General features: G+C 30.5%; 7 protein-coding genes across 14 annotated transcripts; 3 read left to right on the top strand and 4 right to left on the bottom strand.

Moving 5' to 3' along the window:
- The first annotated feature begins 382 nt into the window (after positions 1-382).
- On the top strand, positions 383-1,178 carry LOC124490045 (phosphatidylglycerophosphatase and protein-tyrosine phosphatase 1). The gene has a single exon (XM_047052515.2). It carries the CDS (start codon positions 383-385, stop codon positions 1,100-1,102), a length of 720 nt encoding a protein of 239 aa, XP_046908471.1. The 3' UTR covers positions 1,103-1,178.
- On the bottom strand, positions 1,094-1,953 carry LOC124490061 (dynactin subunit 3). Its single transcript, XM_047052532.2, has 2 exons — positions 1,875-1,953; positions 1,094-1,810 (listed from the first exon to the last, which is right to left on the bottom strand). Exons 1-2 carry the CDS (start codon positions 1,875-1,877, stop codon positions 1,190-1,192), a joined length of 624 nt encoding a protein of 207 aa, XP_046908488.1. The 5' UTR covers positions 1,878-1,953; the 3' UTR covers positions 1,094-1,189.
- Positions 1,805-25,302, bottom strand: LOC124500555 (uncharacterized). 7 transcript variants are annotated; one of them, XM_075729989.1, is made up of 8 exons: positions 24,865-25,302; positions 22,671-24,468; positions 21,594-22,602; positions 20,979-21,531; positions 20,789-20,918; positions 20,002-20,727; positions 19,890-19,922; positions 1,805-1,961 (listed from the first exon to the last, which is right to left on the bottom strand). In XM_075729989.1, exons 2-8 carry the CDS (start codon positions 24,357-24,359, stop codon positions 1,944-1,946), a joined length of 4,158 nt encoding a protein of 1,385 aa, XP_075586104.1. In that variant the 5' UTR covers positions 24,360-24,468; positions 24,865-25,302; the 3' UTR covers positions 1,805-1,943. The 7 variants fall into 7 exon arrangements, with proteins under 7 accessions (XP_075586104.1, XP_075586102.1, XP_075586103.1 ...); XM_075729987.1 differs by having other exon boundaries at positions 24,665-25,294; XM_075729988.1 differs by having other exon boundaries at positions 24,849-25,292.
- LOC124490088 (TP53-regulated inhibitor of apoptosis 1) lies at positions 1,993-2,410 on the top strand. The gene has a single exon (XM_047052562.2). The coding sequence runs from the start codon at positions 2,096-2,098 to the stop codon at positions 2,369-2,371; it is 276 nt and encodes a 91-aa protein (XP_046908518.1). The 5' UTR covers positions 1,993-2,095; the 3' UTR covers positions 2,372-2,410.
- P5CS (Delta[1]-pyrroline-5-carboxylate synthase) lies at positions 3,017-7,379 on the bottom strand. Its single transcript, XM_047052361.2, has 5 exons — positions 5,736-7,379; positions 5,264-5,407; positions 4,614-5,171; positions 4,234-4,545; positions 3,017-3,439 (listed from the first exon to the last, which is right to left on the bottom strand). Exons 1-5 carry the CDS (start codon positions 6,853-6,855, stop codon positions 3,114-3,116), a joined length of 2,460 nt encoding a protein of 819 aa, XP_046908317.2. The 5' UTR covers positions 6,856-7,379; the 3' UTR covers positions 3,017-3,113.
- LOC124500556 (uncharacterized) lies at positions 8,076-18,358 on the bottom strand. 2 transcript variants are annotated; one of them, XM_075729992.1, is made up of 4 exons: positions 17,722-18,358; positions 15,838-16,477; positions 10,114-10,190; positions 8,076-10,035 (listed from the first exon to the last, which is right to left on the bottom strand). In XM_075729992.1, exons 2-4 carry the CDS (start codon positions 16,433-16,435, stop codon positions 8,206-8,208), a joined length of 2,505 nt encoding a protein of 834 aa, XP_075586107.1. In that variant the 5' UTR covers positions 16,436-16,477; positions 17,722-18,358; the 3' UTR covers positions 8,076-8,205. The 2 variants fall into 2 exon arrangements, with proteins under 2 accessions (XP_075586107.1, XP_075586106.1); XM_075729991.1 differs by lacking the exon at positions 17,722-18,358 and having other exon boundaries at positions 15,838-16,744.
- Positions 10,414-11,386, top strand: LOC142597445 (uncharacterized). The gene is made up of 2 exons (XM_075729996.1): positions 10,414-10,914; positions 10,982-11,386. The coding sequence occupies exons 1-2, from the start codon at positions 10,415-10,417 to the stop codon at positions 11,064-11,066; spliced, it is 585 nt and encodes a 194-aa protein (XP_075586111.1). The 5' UTR covers position 10,414; the 3' UTR covers positions 11,067-11,386.
- Positions 25,303-25,903: the final 601 nt, after the last annotated feature.

The following is a 25,903-nucleotide window of genomic DNA, read 5'->3' as shown; positions in this document are numbered from 1 at the left end:
ATCATCATTACTGTTGTTTTTCCTCGATGAAAAACCAAAGCAGATAATTTTCGAATCGATGCACTGAATTTGAAGAAAAAATTCGTGACATATTGATTTAGTTTTTTTTCCTGGTTCAATAATATATTGATTGATAAAAAGGAAAATAAAAAATTCAAAGTGAACTGAATAGTTCATTGAAAGCATGAAAGATGGCGTTATGAAAATATTGATTTAAAACTTGTTCATTCATTTACAGGAAAAAAGTTCAGATCAAACTGGTCTCTTCTTGTGTCCACAAAAAAAATAAAATACATGAAAAGTAAATAGGTCTGATCAACCATAATGGTTGATGACGACGAAAACGAGTATTGGTAGATGTTTTTGAGAAAAAACAACAACAATGTCAATCTTTGCAAAGGCAACATTCATACCATCATTAGCATATAACCTCATTAGGAATCGTTGGTCATCATGGAATTGGTTCGATCGTATAGATAATCGGGTCATTCTTGGTGCATTACCATTTCACGGTGCAGTTACTAACCAGCTATATAATGGTGAAAATGTACGTGCAGTTATATCGATGAATGAAAATTTCGAATTATTATTTGCCGTCACCAATCATTATGAATGGCGATTATTGAATGTTCGATATCTTCAATTAAATACAGCCGATATATTTCATGCACCAACATTGAAACAATTGATTGATGGTGTTGAATTCATCATGATGGCTAATGATATCAACATTGATAAAACGAAATTGAAATCTGAATCTTTTCAAGAACAGAAATCGATTCAAAAAATTCTTTACAATCATAAACCATTACTTGTGAATTGGCCAATCAAAAACAATAAACGAATTATCGATGTAATCGATAATAATGATGTTACCAATATTCCTCCAACCACTTATATACATTGTAAGGCTGGTCGTACGCGAAGTGCAACATTAGTTGCCTGTTATCTCATAAAACAATATAATCAAACACCAGCCGAAGCTGTGAAAGAATTACGAAAATTTCGTCATCAAATTCTATTGCATCGGAAACAGATGCAAGCATTGGATCAATTCTATGCATATCTTTTAGACATGAAAAAACAAAGTTGCTTTTGTTGACATCATGTGATTTTTGTGTTTTATTACAAAATGTAAATTATAATTTTTTAAAAAAATTAATAAATTATTCAAGTAGATTTTTTGATTTTATAGATCGTATTTAGTTGCATCATGTTGACGTTCCAATTGGCAAAGATTTTCATGAATTCGCTGAAAATTGCCCATTAAATCACCGTACCAAATTTTGAATCGTTCAATCAATTCTTTTGTTTCGTGATCCAATTCTTTGGATTGTTGTTGAGCGGCCAATAGTTGTAATTTTAATCGAACTAATTTTGGTTCAAGTTCAGCCATTCGACTCAGATGTGTCTGATCCAGTGTCGGCTTTAATCGTTCAATTTGACCAATACGTTCAAAATCAGAACGGATTTCATCTTCAAATGCAAGAACTTGTTCAAATTTCACCACAGATGCATGACTACCAAATGTTCGAATCAATAAATCCATTTGATCATCTTCTCGAAGCCATTTTTGCAACCGTAGTAGTTCATTATAACATTGATTAAATCGATCTTTACCCATGGTTAAAGATTTCAATTTAGCTTCGATTTCGGCAATCATTCCTATAAGATTTACGTTATGTGGTGCTACGGCATGTATTGCATTTTGATGTTCGGCAGATATTTTGGTTGAAAAATCTGGATTGAAACCATAAAGCCGTTGTTCAATATCAGCCAAACGTAATGATAAAAGATCGATTGATTTATCCTGAAAAAAATTACGAACAATTTTATTAATGAGAATCATAAAAATGGAGAAAAAAATAACAAACCATTTTTTTTTATCAAAATTGTCAAAAAGAAAATAACTGAACAAAACAGATGATTTGATTCTATAATGGCTATTTCAACCGAATGATCTAAAACTGATCAATTTGATTACAGCGATATGCTTTCAGCATGGTCTAAATGAATTTTTCTTTGATTTTTAGACCTAAAATCTTTGATTTTTTTTCGTTGACACCATATCAGATTGAAATAGAAAGTGTGGACAATGGAATCGATTGGGAAAGAATGTACCGAACTTAAACGTGAATATGATCAATGTTTCAATGTTTGGTTTGCCGAAAAATTTCTTAAAGGTGATCATCGTTCATCAATGTGTGATAAAATTTTTACACTTTACCAGAATTGTGTTCGTGATGCAATCAAACGACAGAATATTGACCTATTACAATTGGATAAAGATGTATTGGGCTCGAATGATGAACAAAAACCGCCACCAAATTCACAACAGGAGAATCAACAGCAGCAAAACAAAACATCATAGAAAATCATAGAAATTTTGTTTTTTTTATATAAATTGTCAATAGACATTGTCCATACTATTATTTTTGATAAGATATTGTTTTGAATTTGTTATATGATATTATGTTAGTAAAAAAAATTGAATTTTTTCTGAATAAAATCAAAATTTTTGAATTTTTTTTCAATTTCGATTTTTGAATCGCTGGTGTTATGGTTAAAATAGTCGCTGTGTGAAGAATTTCGTTTGTTTTCAAGTTGTTCACGTTTTTTCTCGAACATGATGATTTCCAAACGAAATAAACGACGCAAATTAAAGAAAGAATTGGAAACAATCGATGTAATTCTAAATGAGCTATCACAACAAAGAAAACTATTGGAAGATCGTCTACAACAAGTTTATTGTCGGAAATTTTTACAACCCGTGTCCGTGGTTGAAGATCAACCATCCGATGACGTTCAGATTCCAGTCACCAAATTACCAAAGGCTAAATCAGTATCCGAACAATTTCCATCTACATCATCATCGTTAATTCAGCTTGATCTAAGTGTTCCAGATTCATTCAAAATGAAATATCAAGAAGAAGAAGAAGATGATGATGATGAAGAAATGGAAAATGATGATGCTGACATCGATTCAACAGATAATAAAGAAAAATTACGAAAGTTATTCGCACAGTTACAGCAATTTTAATAGAAGAAATAATCAATGAACATAATGATAAAAAAAGATAATAAGAAAATGTCATTTCAAGATTTATGTGACTTTAGGAATCGATCTCATCATTCAATTTGTTTGAATTTTGTTGTTGTTGTTGTTGTTTTGTTTCCGGTTCGACCGGGATCGAGATATGTTCATATTGACAGAAGCCATCTTTTTCAAAATCCTGTACGACATGGCCTTGTCCAATCAATTGCCATTTAGTTGTTAATAATCCTTCAATACCAACAGGACCACGAGCATGTATACGACCCGTTGATATACCGACTTCAGCACCCAAACCAAAACGATAACCATCGGCAAATCTTGTTGAACAATTATGGAATACACAAGCTGAATCGACATCTCGTAAAAATTCTTTTGCACGATTTTCTTTATTATTATGATGTGAATTGACAACAACCAAAAAAAAGAAAAAAAACAATAAAGAAAGAAAATTATGTTAATGGATTTATATTTGTGTGTTTGTATTTTGAAGCTTATCCAATCCGAATTTTTGGATTTCCTTTCGCCGTTTGCATTTTCTCACTCTCATTCTCCATATTCATCTTTCTTTCCATTGGTACTTAATGTTTATCTTTTATGTCATCATCATCTAATATTACCAGAAGACAAACCGGAAGAAAGAGAAAAAAACCGGACCAAGGCCACTGGTAATATAAAACAGTCATCATCATCATCATCATCATAGCTATCTCAATAAAGCCATTTGTCTAATTGTCAATCGTTTTTTTTTCGACATTCGACATTGGTATATATATAAATATAACTAACTATAAATGCTGTAGATAATAATATATATAATACACTCTGATCCAAATAGACAATAATCCATTTGGATTTTTAGGATCATCATCATCATCATCTGTTTGCATTGGCTTCATTGTTGTCCATTATGTATTATATTTATAGTATATATAAATATATGTTTGGCAATAAAATCAAATTGTCCATGACTGAAAGAATGAATGATGTGAACATCATTTATGCGAATTTTTTTTTTACCGTTGTGTCAACGGAAACCCACACACACACACACATACACACTGTTTCGACCTAATTCATTCAAATGATACTGAATCTATCATTTTATCATCAAAACTATATGTATATATGTGTGTGTGATAATGGCAAACATGAAAAAAAACAACTCATTGATCACTTACCATCATTGGTAACAATACATTCAGTATGGCCACTACCATGAAAATTAATATGATCGATTGCTTGAAGATAATCATCAACAATTTCGATAGCCATCTCTAGGCCACCATATTCGGTTGTAAGATTTTTTGCTTTGGGCGGTCCAAATGTCAATAATTGATGTAAACGAGGGCCAGAATATAATTTTACCGATTCTTGTTTCAATGAATTACAAAGTCGTACGAAAAAATCATCATGATCAACAAGATCACGATGAATCAACAATGTTTCGACGGCATTACAAGCGGATGGATAATCACATTTTGAATCACGAACTAAATTCAAAAAAAAATTATTATTAAAATCCATCGATCATAATTATTTATCAATGAAACTTTTTTACCAATTCGAATGGCTTTTTCCATATCGGCACGATCGTCAACATATATATGACAAACACCTTCCGAATGACCAAGCACTGGTACATGTTGACTTTGTTCCTGTATTGAACGAACTAATTCACTTGAACCACGTGGTATAATCAAATCAATGCCATAATCAGCTTGAATTAATTCGGCAACATCTTCGCGTGTTCCAACCAAATTCACAGCATTTCGAACACCATCCGAAATCGATGATAAGGCTTCCTGTATTAATTGATGTAATGTTTGATTTGTTTCCTGCGCTTCTTTACCACCTTTAGCCAATAGACCATTTCCACTTGCAATGGATAAAGCAGCAATTTGTGGTAGACAATCAGGACGTGATTCAAAAATGACCAACAATACTCCTAATGGTACGGTTATCTGGCAAAGATCAAGACCATTTGAAATACGTGTACGTCTTCGTATACGACCTAACACTGTTTCTGAACTATCGGCTATTTGTCTTAAACCAGTGGATAAGGATTTTAATTTCGATTCAGTCAATGCTAAACGATCAAGCAATGGTTTAGCCAAATCTTGACAAAAATGATATATTCAAAAATGAAATAATGATAAATTCACATTGAACTCAATTCACATAAATCATCCCTTTAATGATGATGCTTACCTGATGCACGAGCCTTGATCATATCGCGTTCATTCGATTCTAATATCGATTTTGATCGTTCTTCCAATAAATTTGCTAATTTATGAATGATGGCACCACGTTCATGGCCATTTAATTTTTGTAATAAACGGCTACTTTGTCGCGCTATCAATCATATCATCATATATTTGGAAGAAAAAAAAATTATTCATGAAACAACAAGGAAAAATTTAAAAAATTATCATCACAATGAATTATGACACACTTTGAATATCACATCTTTTGAATAAAAAAAAGAAGTTAAGATAAGATCGTAAATTTTTTTAAATTTCACTGGCAATGAACAAAATGTATTTGGTTAACAACAACATTTGTTAGCATAGCTTTCTTTTTTCTTTTAAAAATCTATTTTTAGCTAAACTTTTCTTTTTATTTCATTTTGTTTAAAACGATAATAATAATTCGTAATAATTTTACAAATAAAAACACTTACCATTCTGAATTATTGCCTGTGTAGATTCAATCTGTTCCGGTATCTGTGTAAAAAAGGTTCCAACACGTTTACCGGCCATTATATTGGCAATGGCATCATCCTGCATACCATTACAAATGACAACGGATACACCACGATTTAATGCCCATACAGCTGAATTGACTTTGGATTCCATACCACCGGTACCTACACGTGATCCTTCACCAAATGTTATACTTTGAGATATACTTGGATCATATGTATGCAATAATCGTGCTCCATCTTGACTTGGTGGTTTCGTATAAATACCATTTACATCGGATAATAAGAATAATGCATCGGAATTTACTTCGACAGCTAGATGTGCGGCAAGAATATCATTATCGTTTACACTGATAACACCTTCAAGGTCTACATCAGGCAATGCCGGTGAAACGACAGCATCATTTGTATTGATTATTGGTATAATATCGAATTTAAGTAATTCAAACACAGTAGATGCAAGATTCTGACGTGATGTTGGATTACCAAAATCTGTTTTGTTAATTAAGATTTGTGCAATAGTTATACCATATTGTGCAAACATAGCATCATATAATGCCATTAAACCGGATTGACCAACAGCAGCGGCTGCACGTGGTTCTAATAATGTCAAACCACGTGCTTGAAGATGATCATTTGCACGTGATAATGTTTCACGCATTGACATTGACATTCGTAATTCGGATGCTAATTTTTGTTTACCGAATGCAACCGCCCCACTTGTAACCATAAGTACATCACGACCTTCTTTATGTAATTCAGATACCTGTTCAACGATTGATGCTAATCTTCCAAGTGCTAGGCCACATTCATCATCACGTGTTATAACAGCCGAACCTAATTTTATTATAACACGTTGTGCTCGTCGCAATTCACTACGATTTGCAAATGATTCTCGTACAATATTGGCTGTCGTTGAGTGTCCATTATTTGTCACCGTCGATTGTAGCTGTGTTGATTGACCGTTAATCGTTGTTGAAGATAATGATGAGGTTTTGCGAATATATTGACGAAGATTCGGATTTTTTGTCGAATACAATTGTCGTATATAACGATAATGATTCCATAGATTTTTCTGACAAATAATTCTTGTAGCCATTTGTTTTTGTTTCGTTGTTGAATTCTCTGAATTATTTATTTATTTATGGATTATGGAAACTTTTTTTCGATCAATTTCTCTCGACAAATACACACACACACAAACTTCAAGTTAATGAAAATTTTCTACATTTAGTAAATCGATATTTGTCACTTGGATAAAAATATGTTCAATCAAACACTTTTATATAGTGATTGAAAAAACTTCGAACAAATCCAAAAGTCATAATTGATGAAAAATGAATGTAATTGAAAAAAATCACAATCGATTGATGACGATGTTGATTACGGAAATTGTTTAGTCAAATGATCTTTGAAAGTTCCAAATACATATAATTCGGTTGCAGAAAAGAAAAAACTTTAATCAAAAAAAAAAATCAAATTCAAATCGAAAGACAACGAAATGTTTTTTATATATATGGTATATACTGTGACATTATTCATTCATTCAAAAAAAGAAATGTGATTTCTGGTTGGATGGTTGTTAGTCGGATCGATCGATCGATGACGATGATGTGACGAAGACAAACTCGTTTTTTTTAAAGTTCGTTATGGATCCGTTTTTCTTTCTTTTTCTTTTTGATTAAATACACACACATACACACGAATCTTATCAAACACACACACACACACACACACATCGAGAACCTGAACTTCGGTATATGTTTTTTTTTTTTTTTTTTTTGATCTGAATATTTGCTTTTTTTGGCATTTCATTTTGCTACTTTTTTTCTGATAATCAATTTAATCGCGTGTTTCTATCTCAAAGTTTGTATGTAAAATGGAAATCTAAACATTTTCTTTTCACATGGTCATATATATAATTATTATGATTATATCGTAAATTTCTTAAAATCACACAATCATACAAATATACAAAAAAATCAATGTTCAACAAGTATGACAAGTATTTTTTTTTGCAGTAAGATCGGTTTATTCATACACACACACACACACTGAATAGAAATACAAGTTCTACGACATTTTTTTTCAAACTGTTTCGAAGTTCAAGTTAGCATGTGTATGGAGATCAGAAGACTAAAATGATTAAATGATGTTAATGGAAATGATCGGAGGAAAGAAAAAAAAACCCAAACTTTTGGACATCAAGATCATGGATCAAATATTTATTTAGTAATTTTTTTTGATCAATTTGTAATTCCAAAAAAAAAAATTTTTGAGAGAAACAAAAAATTCTAAATATGATTCCAAATGAGATTTGTGTGTAAATATATGATAATAAATAAATATAAAGTATAATTGTAGTCATGATAAATTATTTTTTCCAACAAAAAAAAAAAAAAAATAGAAAAACGAACGGAAATTTTTTTTCTCGATTTCCAGCATAGGTTTAAACATAGGATTCATATGTAACAAATTTTGGATCATTCAATATTTCTTCAATGATCGATGTTGATTCGGTGCTTATTGTTTCCTGCATTTTTTCATTATCATCAGTACCATTCATTACTATTTGTTGCGTTTGTTGTTGTTGATGATGATGATTCATTGGTTGATCATCGATTATTGATACTCTTGAAGAACGTTTCATCATTCGTTTACGTCGATATTCGGCTGTATGTTCTGATGAATATATTTTATTCATTAGCCGTGATGATGATGATGATGAAAATGGTGGTGGTGATTCCTTTTTTGTTGCTACTATTATTACCGATCCAGTTGCATCAGATGATGAATTTTCACATGAACGATTTTGATATTGACTAGATGAGCCGGATCTTGATGATTGTATTGAATCGAATGAATTCTGTGCTATTTGTTGACAATTGTTCATTATGACGTTTGAAAAAGGATGATGTGGCATGATGGCAACGTTAGCAACATTAGAATCGACAGGTACAAAACAATTAGTTGCTGTTGAACGAATTGAACTATTTTGTTTTAATGAACCATCACCAACCGACGATGATGCTGTAGTTGTTGTTGTTGTTGTTGTCAATGTTGTTGATTGTCGCATAAGAAAAAGTCTTTGTCGACGTTGATTAAAATTAAGCAATTGACTAACAGTACCGGTTGCTGTTCGATGTTTTTGTGGTTGTCGTCGATTTATTCTATTATAATGATGATGATGATTATGATGAAATTTTGATTGATTTGATTGTTGATGTTCTTGTTGTTTTTCAATTGTATCCAATGATGATGAATCAATAGATTCAGAATGGAAACAGCAGCAGCAGCACCACAACGCACACCACCACCATGACCACCAACAACAACCACAAAAATCACAAAAGCAACAGTTATTAAATAATTGCTTTATTGTATCGACAAATGCACGACGAAATTTACTCGATACAACCGCATATAATAATGGATTCAACATTGAATTTACATAAATCATTACGCGACAGAAATATAACAATTGATAGAAACGTTCCATTGATAGGGCACGAATCTCTTCCTCAGTGACCAACACTAACCATAATGTAAATAACCGAAATGGTAATAGACAAAGAAAAAAACATATGACCACAGCGGCCAACATTATAATCACTTGTCGTCGTGATCGTGCTACTGAACGTGCTGCAATTACAGATGAATTTCGTCGTGGTTGTTGTTGTTGTTGCTGTTGATTCAGATTTGAAGCAACAGGTACAGATGTAGAACCCCGACGGCTATTCGCGCCTAATGATGCAATTGATCCACGAAATAGAAACATTGCGGCCGGATGATGCCATATTGATGATGATTGATTCATTGTGATTGTAGTGCCGCACGTAGATTCATTACTTAATGATGATTGTTGTATAAATTGTTGTGGTAATGAACCGGAACGTAATTTTTTACAATCACTACCATCAGCCATTATCGAACCGGATGTAGCAAGTGTTGAATGAATAGATGCAATCAATAAACGTCGATCATCACGAACCAAACGTTTAGTAATAATACAATAAACGACGATCAATATGACCAATGGTAAGGCAAAAAAACCGATAATCGATACGATAAAATAAAGTCGTTGCCATGTTGTATTTGCTTTCGTTATGCAAGCCGACACAATCGAACCATCCACATATATTGCATCGACTAATTCAGTACCGAATAATATCGGTATTGTAGCAATAATGGCCACGGTCCATAAGCCACATATTGTCATAATAGCACGACGATTTGTACATTTATAATTCGCTTTCAATGGCTTACAAATAGCATAATACTATTTTTTGTAACATAATTAGCATTGAATGAATGAATAATTATCGATTAAAATTCAAAAAATGGCAAAAAAACTTACCCTTTCAAACGAAATTGCCAATATGGTCAAAACTGAACCATGTGCTACAACCAACTCGACGAATGGTACTGTTTTACCTGGATTCGGATGTCGAAGAAAAAAAATAATTTTTTAAATAAAATTTTCTAAGAATTTTTGATAAAAAAAGTCACTTCTGAATGAAATGATTCCCAAAGCTGTATATGTGCGCCTCTATACTTCTAAATTCGATTTACAATCAATGCTAGGTTCATAGAGTATATACTAAAAAACGTGTATGATAGGCTCACACATCAGTTCGAAATAGTATTTCCTCAATTTTATGATGCCTCGAATAAGTGTAGTTAACAAAGACACTACAAAGGAAAAAAATTGGATTACAGATATACCGAATTATGAACCACCACCAATCATCGATTATAAGGAACCAACCTATAATCATAATCATGATCAACTTGTTTGGATACCGAATCTTGTTGATGATAATGAATTGGATGAATTTATCGCTGTTGCCAAAGAAACAAATGATTGGACCTTGGATCAATCCCATTGTTTTCTACATGCATTCGATTATGATATAAAAAAGGCATTGAAAAATCTAGCCATTTTTCGTACCGTTCGTTCAAAACCGTTTGATCGTTGTCAACAAATAAGTATGCAACATATGATGATTCATGATAATCGTATTAAAACTAATCGTTTTCCTAATAACTACGAATTGGTAAAATTTTTAATATGCGATAATCATGAATCATTGATTAGGAAAGATATTATAAGTGAAATTTTAAAATCTGAAATCGAATATGATGAAATATTGAAAAGGTAAGAAAATGCTTTAGTTTATTGTCCGAAAATGAAATGTAAATTGAACATATTTTTTTACGAACAGAGAACAAGCCATACGTGAATTAGCACAAAAACAACAACAAATGATTAAGAACAAAAAGAAAACGCGGAAAATTAAAGATAAATAAACGGAAATAATTAAGCGAATTACATACATACCCACCAGACACACTCTTACACTTTCTTATCTTATAAATTTTATAAAATGAATAACATTTCCTACTACATCTAACACCATGGTCATTTAATCTCCATTGTCCAATTGTATTGAATCAATTTGATTGTGAATGAATGAAATCTGTATATATATTCGAAATCAAAAGCCAACTCTATCACTATTACTGTCCCCATCATCAAGAAAAAAAAGATTAAAGCTACCATCATTATCATTATCTGGTTTGTTTTCTATACTTAAATCCAATAAATTTAACAATGCTATCAATTTCTGATTATTGTTGTTGTCTGTGTCATTTGATATTTTTGACTTTTTTCTTTGTTTTTTTTATAAGAAATTTTTCTCTTTCAAAATGATGATATGATTTCATTCGAATAGACAAATGTTGTAAAAAAAAAATAAAACTAAATGGCCACTCTTATCGGGAGCTATTTATAATGGACACATATATATAAATATTTATCCTTATCGCACGATTGAACATCCATAAATAGCTAGACACACAGGAAAATGATGGAAATTAATTCCCTTTCCTTTCAAATCGTTAGTCTGCAACAAATTCTCACTATCCGGAAAAAAAACTTAAGAAAAATGGTGACATTAAGAATTTGATATTTTGTTTTGCTTGTTTTGTGGCGTTTTGAAGCAAGAATATTCGTGGTTTCTCAAATTTCCTCATATTTTTTTTTTGTACAATTTTTCTAGAATATCCCATCTCCTCCATCATCATTACCATCACCACCACCCACAAAATGTAACTGAAGTATCAATTAAGTCACACTATATTTAGGTCATTGGAATTAAGAATTGTGGGTTTGTGTGTGCATGCATGTGTGGGTTGTTATTGTCTGTAGTAAATTGAATTACATCCCCAAAATAATAATGATAATGGTGAATTCTAGTGAAATACATGAAGACAAAGAAAGAAAAAATAAAACAAATAAAAAATCCTGTAACCTTGGATTTTGGATATATATTGTGTGGGGGATGGGTGGGGGTAACACCATTAAAAATAAACCACGATATAACGATGAATAAAAATATGTGGATTCTTTCAATATCCACGCATGAAAAACATTCACTTGAATGAATAAATTCGAGACCAAAAAAAAAAAAAAAAAAAAAAAAAAATGATTACGATTCAATAATGGGACATCATCTGTCATCAAACATAATAAACACAAACGATTGTGAATGCGAAAGATGAAGAATCAAAGAAAAAAAATGGATAAAATGAACAAAAAAGCAACAAAAGAAAAATAAGATCTAAAAAAACAGAACCAAGGGGTGGGGGCAAAAATCAATAAACAACAACAACAACAACAGAAAATAAATGAAGAGAAGAATCCTACGACAGATAACATATTTTTGTCACCATCAATAAAATCATCACCAATCATCAATCGATTTATCCAAAAAGGAATTGAAAAACAGATCGAACTTATATTTGTCATCATCATCCTCAATGATTATTGTATTTGAACATTAACAACAACAACGACAACGACGACGACGACAAAAAGAAAAAGTCAAAGATCAATATCCTTTTCTTATAATCATTCAACAACAAACAAACAAACAGACAACAAAAGCATCGAATCGTCATTCTGCCTGTCGATGGATGAACAAACAAACATTCGATTCTTTTTTATTCTCTCTCTCTCTCTCTCTCTCTCTCTCTCTCTCTCTCTCTCTCTCTCTTTTTCTGTAAATGTGTTATTCATTGATTCTTTTTGCTTATTAATAATATCAACTTGGTAATGGAAAAAAAAATAATAATTCCTATTACAAATCATCATCATAGATGTTTGGATATAAAAATAACCACAAAACAGGAAAAAAAAAGAATCGATAGAAATTGTGTAAGTTAGTAAGGAGTATATATAATAATTCATTATGACGCTTTCTGTATGTATATTTCTATTCAATTCGATTTTTTCTTTTGTTTTTGTTTTGTCAAATTCTCACTATACTTCAAACAAATCATCATCATTCAATTCATTCATTAAAAGATTGTTGTTATATGAATGAAAGAAAAAAAAATGTTACATTCATTCAATATTCTTTCATTCACATAAACAACACACTAATACGATTCTTTTCGATTTCGATTCAAATCGACAACCTTTTCATCTGCTCTCTTCTATAACAAAGAATCATCAAAGAATAATAATAAAAAAAATATGATGATGATCCATATATATCGTCTTTTTAAGAACGTTTTAGCTAGTTCTTGTTATTATTGTTGTTGTTGTTGTTGTCTGTTGTGGTTGGTTGGTTGAATTCAAGATGTTGTTTATTCATTTGTTTTTTTTGATGTGAATGACATTCGACAACAACAAAAAAATGATGATGGAAAATAGAAAAAGCGGAAATATTATCACTTTTTCTCGGTTTCATTTTTTATCCTCCTCATCATCTCACCATCATCATTATCATCATCATCATCATCATCATTTTGGATCTTATATGAACGGGTAAATGGAATGATGACAACAAAAAAAAGGAAAGAAAAAAAACAGTTCCAGTCACAACAACAACAACAACAGCCATCACCAATAAAAAATCAGACAAACTGATTCAGAAAAGAATAAAATAAATAAATTCTTTTTTCCATGTGAAGAATTTATTTAGCTTTTTTCTTCATATTTTCATATTCATTTTTTTCTTCTTCACTGCTATCGTCGTTTTTGTCGCAAAAAACAACAAAAACTGGAAAATTCTTTGTCAACAAAAGAAAAAAAATTTTACTTTTTTCAACAACGAATAATGACGTCGATTCGTTTCAAGAAATAACAACAACAAAAACAAAATGTTTTATTATAAAAAAAATAACAAGATAAGACCAGACAAACACACACACACGCATGATATAAAGATGATGGACAGATCATTTTTCTGGTTTCTTTACAATAAACAACAATCCTTTTTGAATGAATGAATAATACTAAAAAGTGGAAATGGAATTTTCCATTTTTAAAAAAATTCCAAATACTTGCACATACACGCACACCAAAATTTTAGGGACAAAAAACTGTGTAGGAAAAAAATGAAAAACACCCTCCCTCCCTTTTCTTTCAATCGGAAATTTAAAAAAAACGGATCCAATCATGTATCATCAACATCAAGATATGCATCGGACATTCATTGGATGATGAATTGAATTTTTTGTTTTTTTTTTGTTTTTATTCTCTCTCAATTCTTGTTGTTTAAATTTATGATGTTGATAATATTGTTGTATAGTCAATTTAAAGTGTTAGATTTGATTTATTATCCTTCGCGAATACAACACACACACACACTAATTCAGCAATAACTTAAACATCAAAATCATCAAATCGAAAAGTTATGATCATCGTCATCATCATCGACAAAGTCAGAGAAAGAAAGAAAAAACTACCAACATGAAAAGTTCGATCTAAAAGAATTTATTCTTGCGAGTGAAAATTTATCACGTTTCAGAAAAACGATAAACAAGAAAAACAAAGAATAAAATGATGGAATTCATTGCCCTATCATCATTTTAGTATTGTTAACAAATGAACAAAAAAAAATATTGAGAAAAAAATGATTTATTCTTATGCACACACACACACTATATACTTATATTCATGTCATTTTTTTTAAAAAAGAAAACTACTTGCAATTTCTTGAACTCATCATTGAATAAAAGGAAAAAATTCTTTGTTTTTTTTGAAAAAAATGCAAAACTCCTTTACAACAAACGCCCACTCACACACACACACATAATCGTTGAACCGAACACGAAAATTTTTTTTCCATAAAACAACAACATCAGAGTCTATTTGTGATTCATATGAATTCAAAGAATCATCACCACTAAATACAACAACAAAGAAAAAATGTGAATAGATTTAACTTGACTTGGCAGAATTGTTTATTGTTTTGTGTTGACAGATTCTGTGTGTGTGTGTGTGGCAAAACATCGACATAGACATGTTTGTGCTAATCACCCATTATTATCATTATTATTATTATAGAATCAGAATCGCACAAACATTAAAAACAAAATAAAACAATAATTTTAACGAAAGAAAACTAAACAATTGTTTTGACGAGAGTCGACAATGATGTTTGATGATTTACAAATCATTTAATTTGTTTGTCTGGTTTGTATGATGTATGTATTAAGAATACCGGAACAGAAAAAAAATTTTCCGTACAAAAAAAGGACGAGAAAAAAGTACTGGAAAAACATAAAAATAAAAATTGATTCCATCAATTCCAACACACACACACACAAACTCACAAAATATTCTGTGTTTTAAATTGACTTTTTCTGAATTTCCTGGTTAAAGTATTTAAGCTGGCGAGACAACAGGAATAAAATCCTAAATTGCACTTTTCTTTCTCTATTCTATTATCTTTGATTCTTAATTCTGTTTTTTTTTGATGTTGTTTTTAATGTTGTTACTATGAATAGGAATTCAAAAGGCGTCAAAATTAATGGAAAAGTTATCCTGAAACTCGGATACAACAGACAAAATTCAATTGGGTTCATTTAACAAAAATTTCATCATGATTAAACTTTTGTTAGTCTTTTGAAGATGGTGGTCAAGCCTTGGTCCTATTTATCGATAAATTAACTCAACATAAAGATGATTTATAAGAAAAACATAAACCAACAGATATCGTTTTACTTGGTTAGTTTTTATAATTTTATAATATAATAACCGGAAAAAGAAATATACGCGATTACTTACACATAAATTCACCCAGCGTCCAAATTTCCGGTTTTGAATGTAATTCAATCAATACGGTTGGTGTACACACAATAAGTACAAGCAAATCTGCTATGCTTAGATTTATAAGGAATATGTTTGTTGAATTATTCGATAGAGTATCACGTTGTCTACAGACAACTAATGGAACAAATAGATTACCAACTACGCCGAACATTAGAACGGCTGCACAAACAGACGAAGCAATAATTCTTAATGAATGTGGGAACTCCATTGTTGATGATGAATTTTGAGACATCGATGAATGACTATCATTTCTGTTGCTATCATAATCGATAGAATTTTCGATGATTGTCGTTGATAAATTAGTTGCCGTATGATTTTGATTGCCATTTACCCGGGCAATATTCACAACAATAATGATGATAATGATGATGACAATTATGATTGATAATGATTTTGATGATGATGACGATATTAGAAACTGTCGGTTGTTTGATGTCGTTGGCTTATTATTACCATCATCATCATCATCATCATCATTATTATTATTATTATCAGCGAATTTCCAAGAAATTTCTGAATTTGTCACTTTTTTTATTGTCGTTGACGACTCCATTACCAGAATTATTCACTATACGGAATTTTTCCCGTTTGAAATCTGAGAATAAATAAAAAAAAACAAGGAAATTAAATCTTTCGACAAGTAACCAAAAAAAAAAAAAAAAAAAAAAACAACATTCGAATCAAGTGCGAAAAAAAAGAAAATTTCCGAATCAGGTTTCAAGTGTACGTGTGTGTGTGTGTAAGTCTATGTGGATATGGTTGATTTGTGAAATTAATTCATTATTCATTCACAAACACACACACAATGACACTTTGTTTCATTTTTCATTCAATTTTATTCAAAATTCTTTGGTTGGTTGGCATATTTCATCATCATCATCATCACAAAAAAAAAAAAAAAAAAATTTCAGACGAACGAAGACAATGATGAATGGAATTAAATGAAAGATTGTATGATGATGAAAATGGCATGAATTTTTTTCTTCTTTTTCAACGCAATTCATTTAAGCTAATTTTAGCCATCGAAAAAAAAACAAATACCGGAGGCCCGTTCTCTTTAATCACAACGACGATCCAATGGAATGGTTTGAGTGTGTGTGTGTGTGTGTGGATGTTTTTTTTAAAACATCATCATCATCATAATATAATTGATGATAATTGGCCGCTTTCATACTTTTCACTGTTTTTCAAACGTCGTTCATTCACACATTCTTTCACTAACTAAACGAGCAATGAAACCAGACAAATAGAATTAATAGTTAAATATTTTCAAACATCAAAGAAATAGACAAACAAACAAATAGAAAAAAAAACGATGTTGATGATGACATTTTCATATGATAATGATTATGAATCTGAACATAACGGATTATAATTTTTTATTATTTTCATATTCAGAGATGTGAATCAACCTACACACACACACACACACACAAACACCAATACAGAATTCAATTTGAATCTATATTGCTGCAGATAATGATGATGATGGTGATGTTTGGATTCGATTAAACAAATTGAATTTATTCATTCATTCGTCGTTATCATTAAATTAATAATGGCAAGGCCATTTATTATATATAGCCAAAATATTTTGATCGATCAATTTCGCACACATAATGATTGACTAACTTTTGAATGAAAAAAAAATTTTTCATAAACTATAGACTGGTAAATTGAAGAAAAAAAAATTTCTGCTTCATTTTTTTTGCTGCACAGATGTGCGACTACATATTGATGATGTTTTCAATGGAATTTCAATTTTTTTTGTCGATTTTATATTCAAAAGTTAACAACAAGAGAAACCAGAAAAAATAGCAGAAAAAAAAATTAACAAACCGTTATTTTATGGTGTTGGCGGATGGATGGATGGATTGAAATGATTGAAAATTTTGGATGGATCGTTTTATAAATGTTTTTTCTTCTCTTTTTCGTCGATTTGTGACAGTTTGACATATGAATTTTATTTGGTTTTTTCTCACTCCACGGAATCAACTAACCAGAAATCACCAGATTTGTCAATGGATAAGAATTTTTTTTCGAGTGAGTGATAGATAAATAGAAAAAGGCACCAAAAAATACCATTGATTAGCCAATCGATGATAATGATGAAATGAAATGGTTTTTTTGTGGTTCTTCGTTTGTTTCTTTCATTCGATTCGAATGCTTTTTTGACAGTTCAATTTTTCATGTGGATTTTTTTTTAAAAATACATTTTATTATGGTAAAAACTTTCGTTTCATACATTTTTGTTTGAGATATATTGATAGTTGGATGGCGGAAAGTCATTTGTAATGACGTCGTCCATCATTATCATCATATCACATATCATCATTTGAAATGGATTTGATGAATGAATGAATAACAGAAACGGAAATTCATAATGATCAAATCATTTTTTTTTGTAAATAAAAACTGTTTCAACAAAAAAAAAAAGATGAAACCATTGATGATGATGATGATGATAGAATGACGGTTATCCACGTCCAAGCGATCATTCGACAAATGTGTTCGCGCTTTTTGCGTTCGATTCTGTGTTTTTATTCGATTGTCGTTGTTAATGTTACTGCTTTTTTGTAGCAGTGGTTAAACTATTAGGTGAATAGAAACAAATGCTAACGGTACATAAAATTGTTACACCAATGATTATGTTGTGTGTGTGTTTGTGTGACTAGAGAGAGAGAGATAGACGATTTTGAAATGATTTTTATCACAATTGTGGCCAACCAAACCACAAAAACAAATATAATTCAGAATATTGAATATTAAATCGAATCAAATTCTTTCAAAAATTTAAATCGAATCTCCAAATCGAAAATCGTTTTTTCCATGCAAATACAATAACAACAACGAAAAAAAAAAAAAAAATCCACCACTAAACCTCCTAACCACCATCAACCACAATGGACATTGACAAATATCTATTTGGCCTAATGAAAATAAACAATGATGAGATGAAATTATTATATCGAAATTTTTTTTTACACACTATAAAAAAATTATCCTCAATTTTTTTTTCGCCATTATTTATTCCATGTTCATAAAAAAAACTATGATTATGATGATAATGATCACGATCTAAATCGTGTTTGACCTAAATTCTTTTATTCGATCAAAAGGAAAAAAATACTTATCTGTTTGCTTGTTTTGTTTTATTGTTGACTATTGTTTGTTTTTGTTTTCATCATCATCATCATCATCTGATGATGATGATGATGATCATTTCATAATCTCATGATGAATCTTTATTTGATAATTTCATCCATATTGATCAATTGAAACATTCTTTTGATCATCATCATCATCAACAACCATGTTCATTTCAAATTCAATCAATTTTTCCACTCAATGCTCATATTGTGGTCACAGATTAGTAGATGGCAGTACGGGTAGTGTTTGAATATTTTTTTTTCGAAAAAGAATTTTTTCAAAAATTTCAAAAAAATTAAAGATTTATCATTATTTTTTTTTCTCGTTATTATTATTATTATTATCATATATTACCAATATAAATTGATTGATTATTTTTGTTTTTTTTTGCTGCTTCAACATTAATTTCATCCATAAATGGTAAAAAGAATTTGTTGTATTGTTTTTTCTCCCAAAAATAACGGATGTTTTCAATTCCACCCACGAATCTGCATCGAAAACGATGATCATTGTACGTGTGTGTGTGTGTGTGTTGTATATTGCATATGAATATTTGTATGAATTTATGTGTGTTTGTTAGATTTTAAATTTCATGTGAATAGTAATAATGAAATATCATCGATAAAAATAAAAAGATTTAGGCAAAGAAAAAAGAATATTCTTTTTTTTGCAAAACAATTCATCCAACAAGAATCATTCAATTAATTAATGCATCAATTAAGTGATGGGAATTCATCTTTACGTAATACAAATAATTTCTCACATAATGGACAATTGACATTGATATTGTTATTACTGATGTTAATGTTGCTGTTGTTGGTATTGTTATTTAATATCGAAGAATTTGCTGCTGCTGCTGCTGTCGTTGTCGATTGGATACTTTCAAAACACTATTGTTATTAGGAATGTAAAACAAAAAGAAAGAAAATCCATTAGTTTAAAAATCGTACAATAATTTCTCTCACTCACCTCTTTATGAAATAAATGTTTACAATGTGGCATATAACGGAATCCACCACCACCAAGTTTTGTTGCTAAACTTGTAACACTATTATTATTAATAGTTGGAGCCATCATTGTTTTATGACATAAGGCACAATTATGATGATTACCACTGCTACCATTATTATTGTTGTTATTGCTATTATTATTATCAGCCATCAATGATGACAATGATGACGATGTAAATGATGTATTCATCATATTCATATGATTTGAATTTACCGATAAGGATTGAAATTGATTATTTAATCCAAAACTATTATTATTATTATTATTGCCGGTCAACGATGTAGTCGATATTAATGATGATGACGATGTCGATGATAATGGTGTTGATGATGGTGTTGGTTTCGACATCATCATTATTGGTGATATCATTCCGATAGGTGTCGTTGCTGATGATATTAATATACCGGATGTTCCTGTCATCGTATTTGTTGTTGCTGTCGATGTAGATGATGTTAATGATGATGCACAACCAAAATCTTTAACTGTCGGTGTTGATGGTATCGATGATGATGAACTATTTTGTGCGGCTATTTTCGACCAAGATATTCCACCTTTAGATGCTATCGTTGTAGTTGTTGTTGTTGTAACAGTCGAACCATTCACTATTTTGGCAACAGACAAAGGATTATTCGAATTCAAACACATTGTATCGATCGATTGTGATGGTGTTGCTGATTGAACGCCCTGAACCGAGAAAAAAAATTAAATATGAAAAATTTGGTTTTTTTCTCTCACTGATATTCACCATTTCAACAATTAAATCACTGATAAATTTTACTAATTGTCCCATTTTAAATCCAGAAAATCCGTATTGAATTTTATATCGTTTTACTAATATATATTTTGCTTGCCGTATGATTTCGACCAATTGATTTCTAAATATAAAACAATCAATGATGAGTCAACCAATTCCTTAAAAAAAATATCAGACTTACATTGGCACATTTGGAAACAATGTGCGTAACCTGTTGATTAATTTCAACATTGATGTTGGAACTGTTGCTTGTGAATCCTGTGAGATTATCAAATTATTGTTACCCATAGAATCCGATATGGATACGGAAAACTTTGGTTCCAATACCAGTGTACCTGTCGTACCGGAACGATGTGTTTCTTGTTCAATTGTTTCAATTAGATTCCAATTATGTGTCAAATGTCCAATGATCATACGTTGACCTGTTTTTGGTGGCCGATTATAAACAACCGTTATTGGTCCATGAATATTTAGACTATCGGCTGACATTGGATAATAATAAGGAAAATATAGTGATTGCTCCATTCGTAGTCGTACAATTTGTGGATATGATTTTGATTTATTTTTATTCTTATTCGGTGTTATTGTAGCAGCAACATCATCATCATTACCACTAACACCACCACCACCACCAATAGTAGTTTTACAACCATTCATCATTGAATTGCTACTATTATTATTCTTGTTTATCGCCATCAAACTAGCTGAACTTGTTTTCCGATTCTTTCGATTATCTATAAACACAAGCAAAAAAAATTAATTGATTAATTATCAACTAATAATAATTTTTTCTTACTTTTTTTCAATTCCATATCATTCGAATATAATAAATGTTGTTGATTGGCCGATAGACAACGTACACGTTTTAAAAATTGTCGATATGAATGTTGTAGTTTTCGTTGATCAGCTATTGTTGTTGTTGTTGTTGTATTGCTGCTGCTAATACAATCGATCGATCGACTGGATTCAGATTCCTGATCAACATCGCTGAATGCTTCATCGCTATTATTACCATCATTATTATCATCATCATCATCATCACTACTTTGATCATTAATTGACGAATTTTTTGCATTTTTCAATATTTTACTATCATCATCAATATTATTGTTGTTGTTATGCTGTAATTGATTTATAATTGATAAATTCAATAAAATTTCTTTCGGTATCATATTGAATAATTTTCTATAATATTTCAGTAATCGTAATACGGTTATCTGAAATTGTTTTAAACCACTATCTTGCTGTAACATTTTTAAATCCATTTGTAATTGTTTCAATTTATCCTGTACGTTTGCCATACATTGTTGATAATTTTGTATTGATTGATTATTGTTATTATTTTGTTCCAATGATGATGATGATGATGTTGTTGTTGATGATCCAACTGTTTTCGTTGTGCCAGAATCAGATTCAATATTTATAGAATTCATTGAATTATTAGATGATAATTGCATAGCACTCATAAACCATAATGTATAAAGTTTTTTCATTTCTTCCAACTTTGATTGTATCAATACTTTATCCAGATATTGTAAACGTCGTTCATTTTCCTGCAGATCATAATAAACATTGGCAAATTCATCCCAATCAGAATCCATCGAATCACCGGATGCCGGATTCGTATCTGATTTACGTGACAATAAACGATTCAAAATGATTTGTTCCATTTCAAGACTTGATGATAATGGATTCGATTGCTGTGATGTTGTAGGTGTTGATATATTCGTTGATCGAAGTGAAAAATTTTCCATATAAAAATCCAACATTGTTTTCGTTACATGTAGATCTTCTTTCATGAAATACTAAGAAAAATGAAAAAAGGCAAAATCAGAACGAAAGAATGTAAAAAAATGAAATAATGAAAAAATACCTCAAGATTATCGTGATAAAAATCCAACAATAATTTTGATTGTTGTTGTGATCTAAATATTGAATCTTTGTTGATATTGTTATTGGATGAAATCGATGAATTGCTATTATTCGAAATCGAACCATATAACGATGATGTCGATGATAATATTGGCATCATTAGATTATCAACATTATTGTTTTTTTGCCGTAACCATTGATCAGATGACCATATAATGGATGAATCATTCGGTGTATGATGAACATGATGATGATTATTATTATTATTGTTATTAATAGATTGATGACCAAGAATTGTATTCAAATGTTCATTAATTGAATCAACAACAGCTGTATTACCAACATTCCATACATTGAATAGTCCATTAGATTCCTGTTGATTATGATTCGTTGTTGATGATGGTCGATTCATTTGTATATTTATGGTATTAGAATGAGATTGTTGATCTGACCAATGTTGTCCACTACCAGTCCAAGATGATGATGCGGTTGAATTCGGTGTTGTTATAGTTGATTGATAATTACTATTATTACCACCAACACTACTAATAATAGTATCATTCGAATTGTTTGTATCAACAAATGAATTATAAATATCACGCATTGTTGCCGGTGATGATGATGATGATGTTGATGTGGTTGAAAGGCCAAAATTGTTTGTATCAACTATTATATGATCATTATGACCATTGGCCATTAAACCGGTAAATTTACCGCCAACAGCTGTATTAAATCGTTGTTGTTGTTGTTGCTGTTGTTGAAGATCAGTAAACATTTGTTGAAGTATATGATCACTATCTTTTGGCGTTGATTGTAGCCATGATATTGATTGATTCGTATGAAATAGGCCATTTGTCATTGTCGATTGATTACCATTAGATTTCCACACATTTTTACTTCCAACACCACTACCAACTCCAATAATAGGGGATTGATTTGGCATTGTTTTTGATGGTGATTTATTCACATTCTGTGATGGTGTTGATGAAGATGTTGTTGTTGCTGTCGATGTAACCGATGTTGATGTTTTCCTTATTTTCGAACCATTCGATGATGGTGAACCAATTGGTGTCCGTTGTGGGTGTTGTTGAACAATTTTATTCATAACTTGTTGTTGTTGTTGTTGTTGTTGCATATAAAGATGATTTGTTGGTTGTTGTTGAAAATAATTACCAACCATATTGAAAGTTGATTGATTTGAATTATGACCAAATTGTTGTTGTTGTTGTTGTTGTTGCTGCAATTGTGGTTGTCCAAATAGATTTTTAGATGTTGTCGATAATTGATCAAACAAAATAGATGAATTATAATCAAATGAATCGACACCGGTTTGATTATTGGTATGTTGTTGTTGGTGGTGGTGATGACCACCAACACCGCTCATCATCATCAGATTACTTTTCATCATATTCGAACCGTTTGAAAATCTCCCAGATCCTGGTACAAGATTCGATAGCATCGACGATGATGATAATGAAGATGTATCATTCATCAATGATCCAGTAGCATTTACAGCAGCAGCGGCCGATGTTAATGGAGATGATGTAGAATTATTATTTATTGTCGATGATGATGAGGATTGATTCATAATTGTAGCCGATTCCATTTTATTTATCGTTGATGAGGATGTTGATGAAGATTCAATAGTTTTATTTGTCGTTATATTGGCTACTTCCGTCAACATTATCATAAATCAATTTGATCACTTCCTCTCACAGTCTTTCTCTTGCCTATTTAAGGTTCCGTAATTCGTTATTTCAGGTTTTCACAATTCCAAAAATGATGAATTTTGTATCAGGCTAAATAAAATGAAAAGAATAGAATTAATAAAGCGAATTTAAAAGAAAAAAAAATAATCAGAACACAATCGAAATATGATCTATAATAATTGTGAATCATCATTCGAATCTTAGGAATATCAAACTGTTGTTGATTTCGATTTTTTGTTAAATTGGAATCCAATTTCATCCATATAAACACATACATGGCACATACCAATAGCAGAATAAAAATACAAAACAAAAAAAAAATTTCAAAGAATTTCTCACAAAAAAAAATCAAAAATTCAATGTTTTGTTCTCTTTGCCAACACAAAAATAACCGTTTGTATGCAAATCATCAAATCAAATCAATCAATCAAACGCAATTAAGAAGAAAAAAACAAAAGATTAGAATGTACTTGTTTAAAAAAAAACAAAACAAATATGATTCGATGGCCAAAAAAAAAAAAAAAAAAAATTCAATGATCATTGAATGAATAATTCCATGCACACACACACACACATGAAAAAAAATTCAGGCTAAAAATCCACTTTTTTCAACAAAATTATAATAATGTTGATGATGATGATGCTGATGAGAGAGAGAGAGAGAGAGAGAGAATGACTTGTATGTGGAGGATGAAAAAGAAAAAGGAATATTTTTTTGCAAATAGAAATATTAAAAAATAATAAGAAATATAATAAGAAAAAAATGTGAGCAACGCGCGATGACGACGACGACGACAACAACAACAAACGTTTTGTGTGTTTCTTCTTCTTTTGGATGTTGATGTTGTTGTTGTTATAGATGGATCCTCAACTCACACACTAAATTCAATGATGTTGGATTTAGTGTGTGAGTTTGTGGATGGATAACACACATTCAAGTTATTATATTCCTTATTGTGTGGAAATAGACGCCAAATGATTCAAAACGCTTGAATTTGTCTATCTCTCGTTGTGTTTGTCTATGTGTGTGTGTCTATGTGTGTGTGTTTGTGTGTATTCAGTATACAAAGCGCGAGATTTGAAAATTTTAAATTTTACAAAAAAAATTTTTATCAGTGAAAAGAATTTATTTAAAATTTCAGTTTTAATTATGTGAATGAGATTTGTGAATTTTTTTTATATCTTTTTTGACCATTTGATTAGATTTTCGTCTTTGATTTTATTTCTTTATTCTAAAGTATTGATTGATTGATTTTATTGTATAGAATTTTCGTTGTTGTTTTTTTTATCCATTTGTGGCAATATGAATTATGAATTCGAATGTTTGATTGATTAAACTTGAATCATATAACACACACACTTTACTCATATACGTAATAATATATATATGAAACAAACGAATGACGGTTACCAATAACAACAATGACGAAATTCTGGATCGTGGATTATTGTATGATTTTTTTTTCGATTCCAAGGTCATTTTTCGTTGTCTGTGAATACAGATGATACTATTCATCATTCAAAA

Source organism: Dermatophagoides farinae, chromosome 4 (genome assembly GCF_024713945.1).
Source record: "Dermatophagoides farinae isolate YC_2012a chromosome 4, ASM2471394v1, whole genome shotgun sequence".
Taxonomy (NCBI): domain Eukaryota; kingdom Metazoa; phylum Arthropoda; class Arachnida; order Sarcoptiformes; family Pyroglyphidae; genus Dermatophagoides; species Dermatophagoides farinae.
This window is presented reverse-complemented; position numbering and strand designations above follow the sequence as displayed.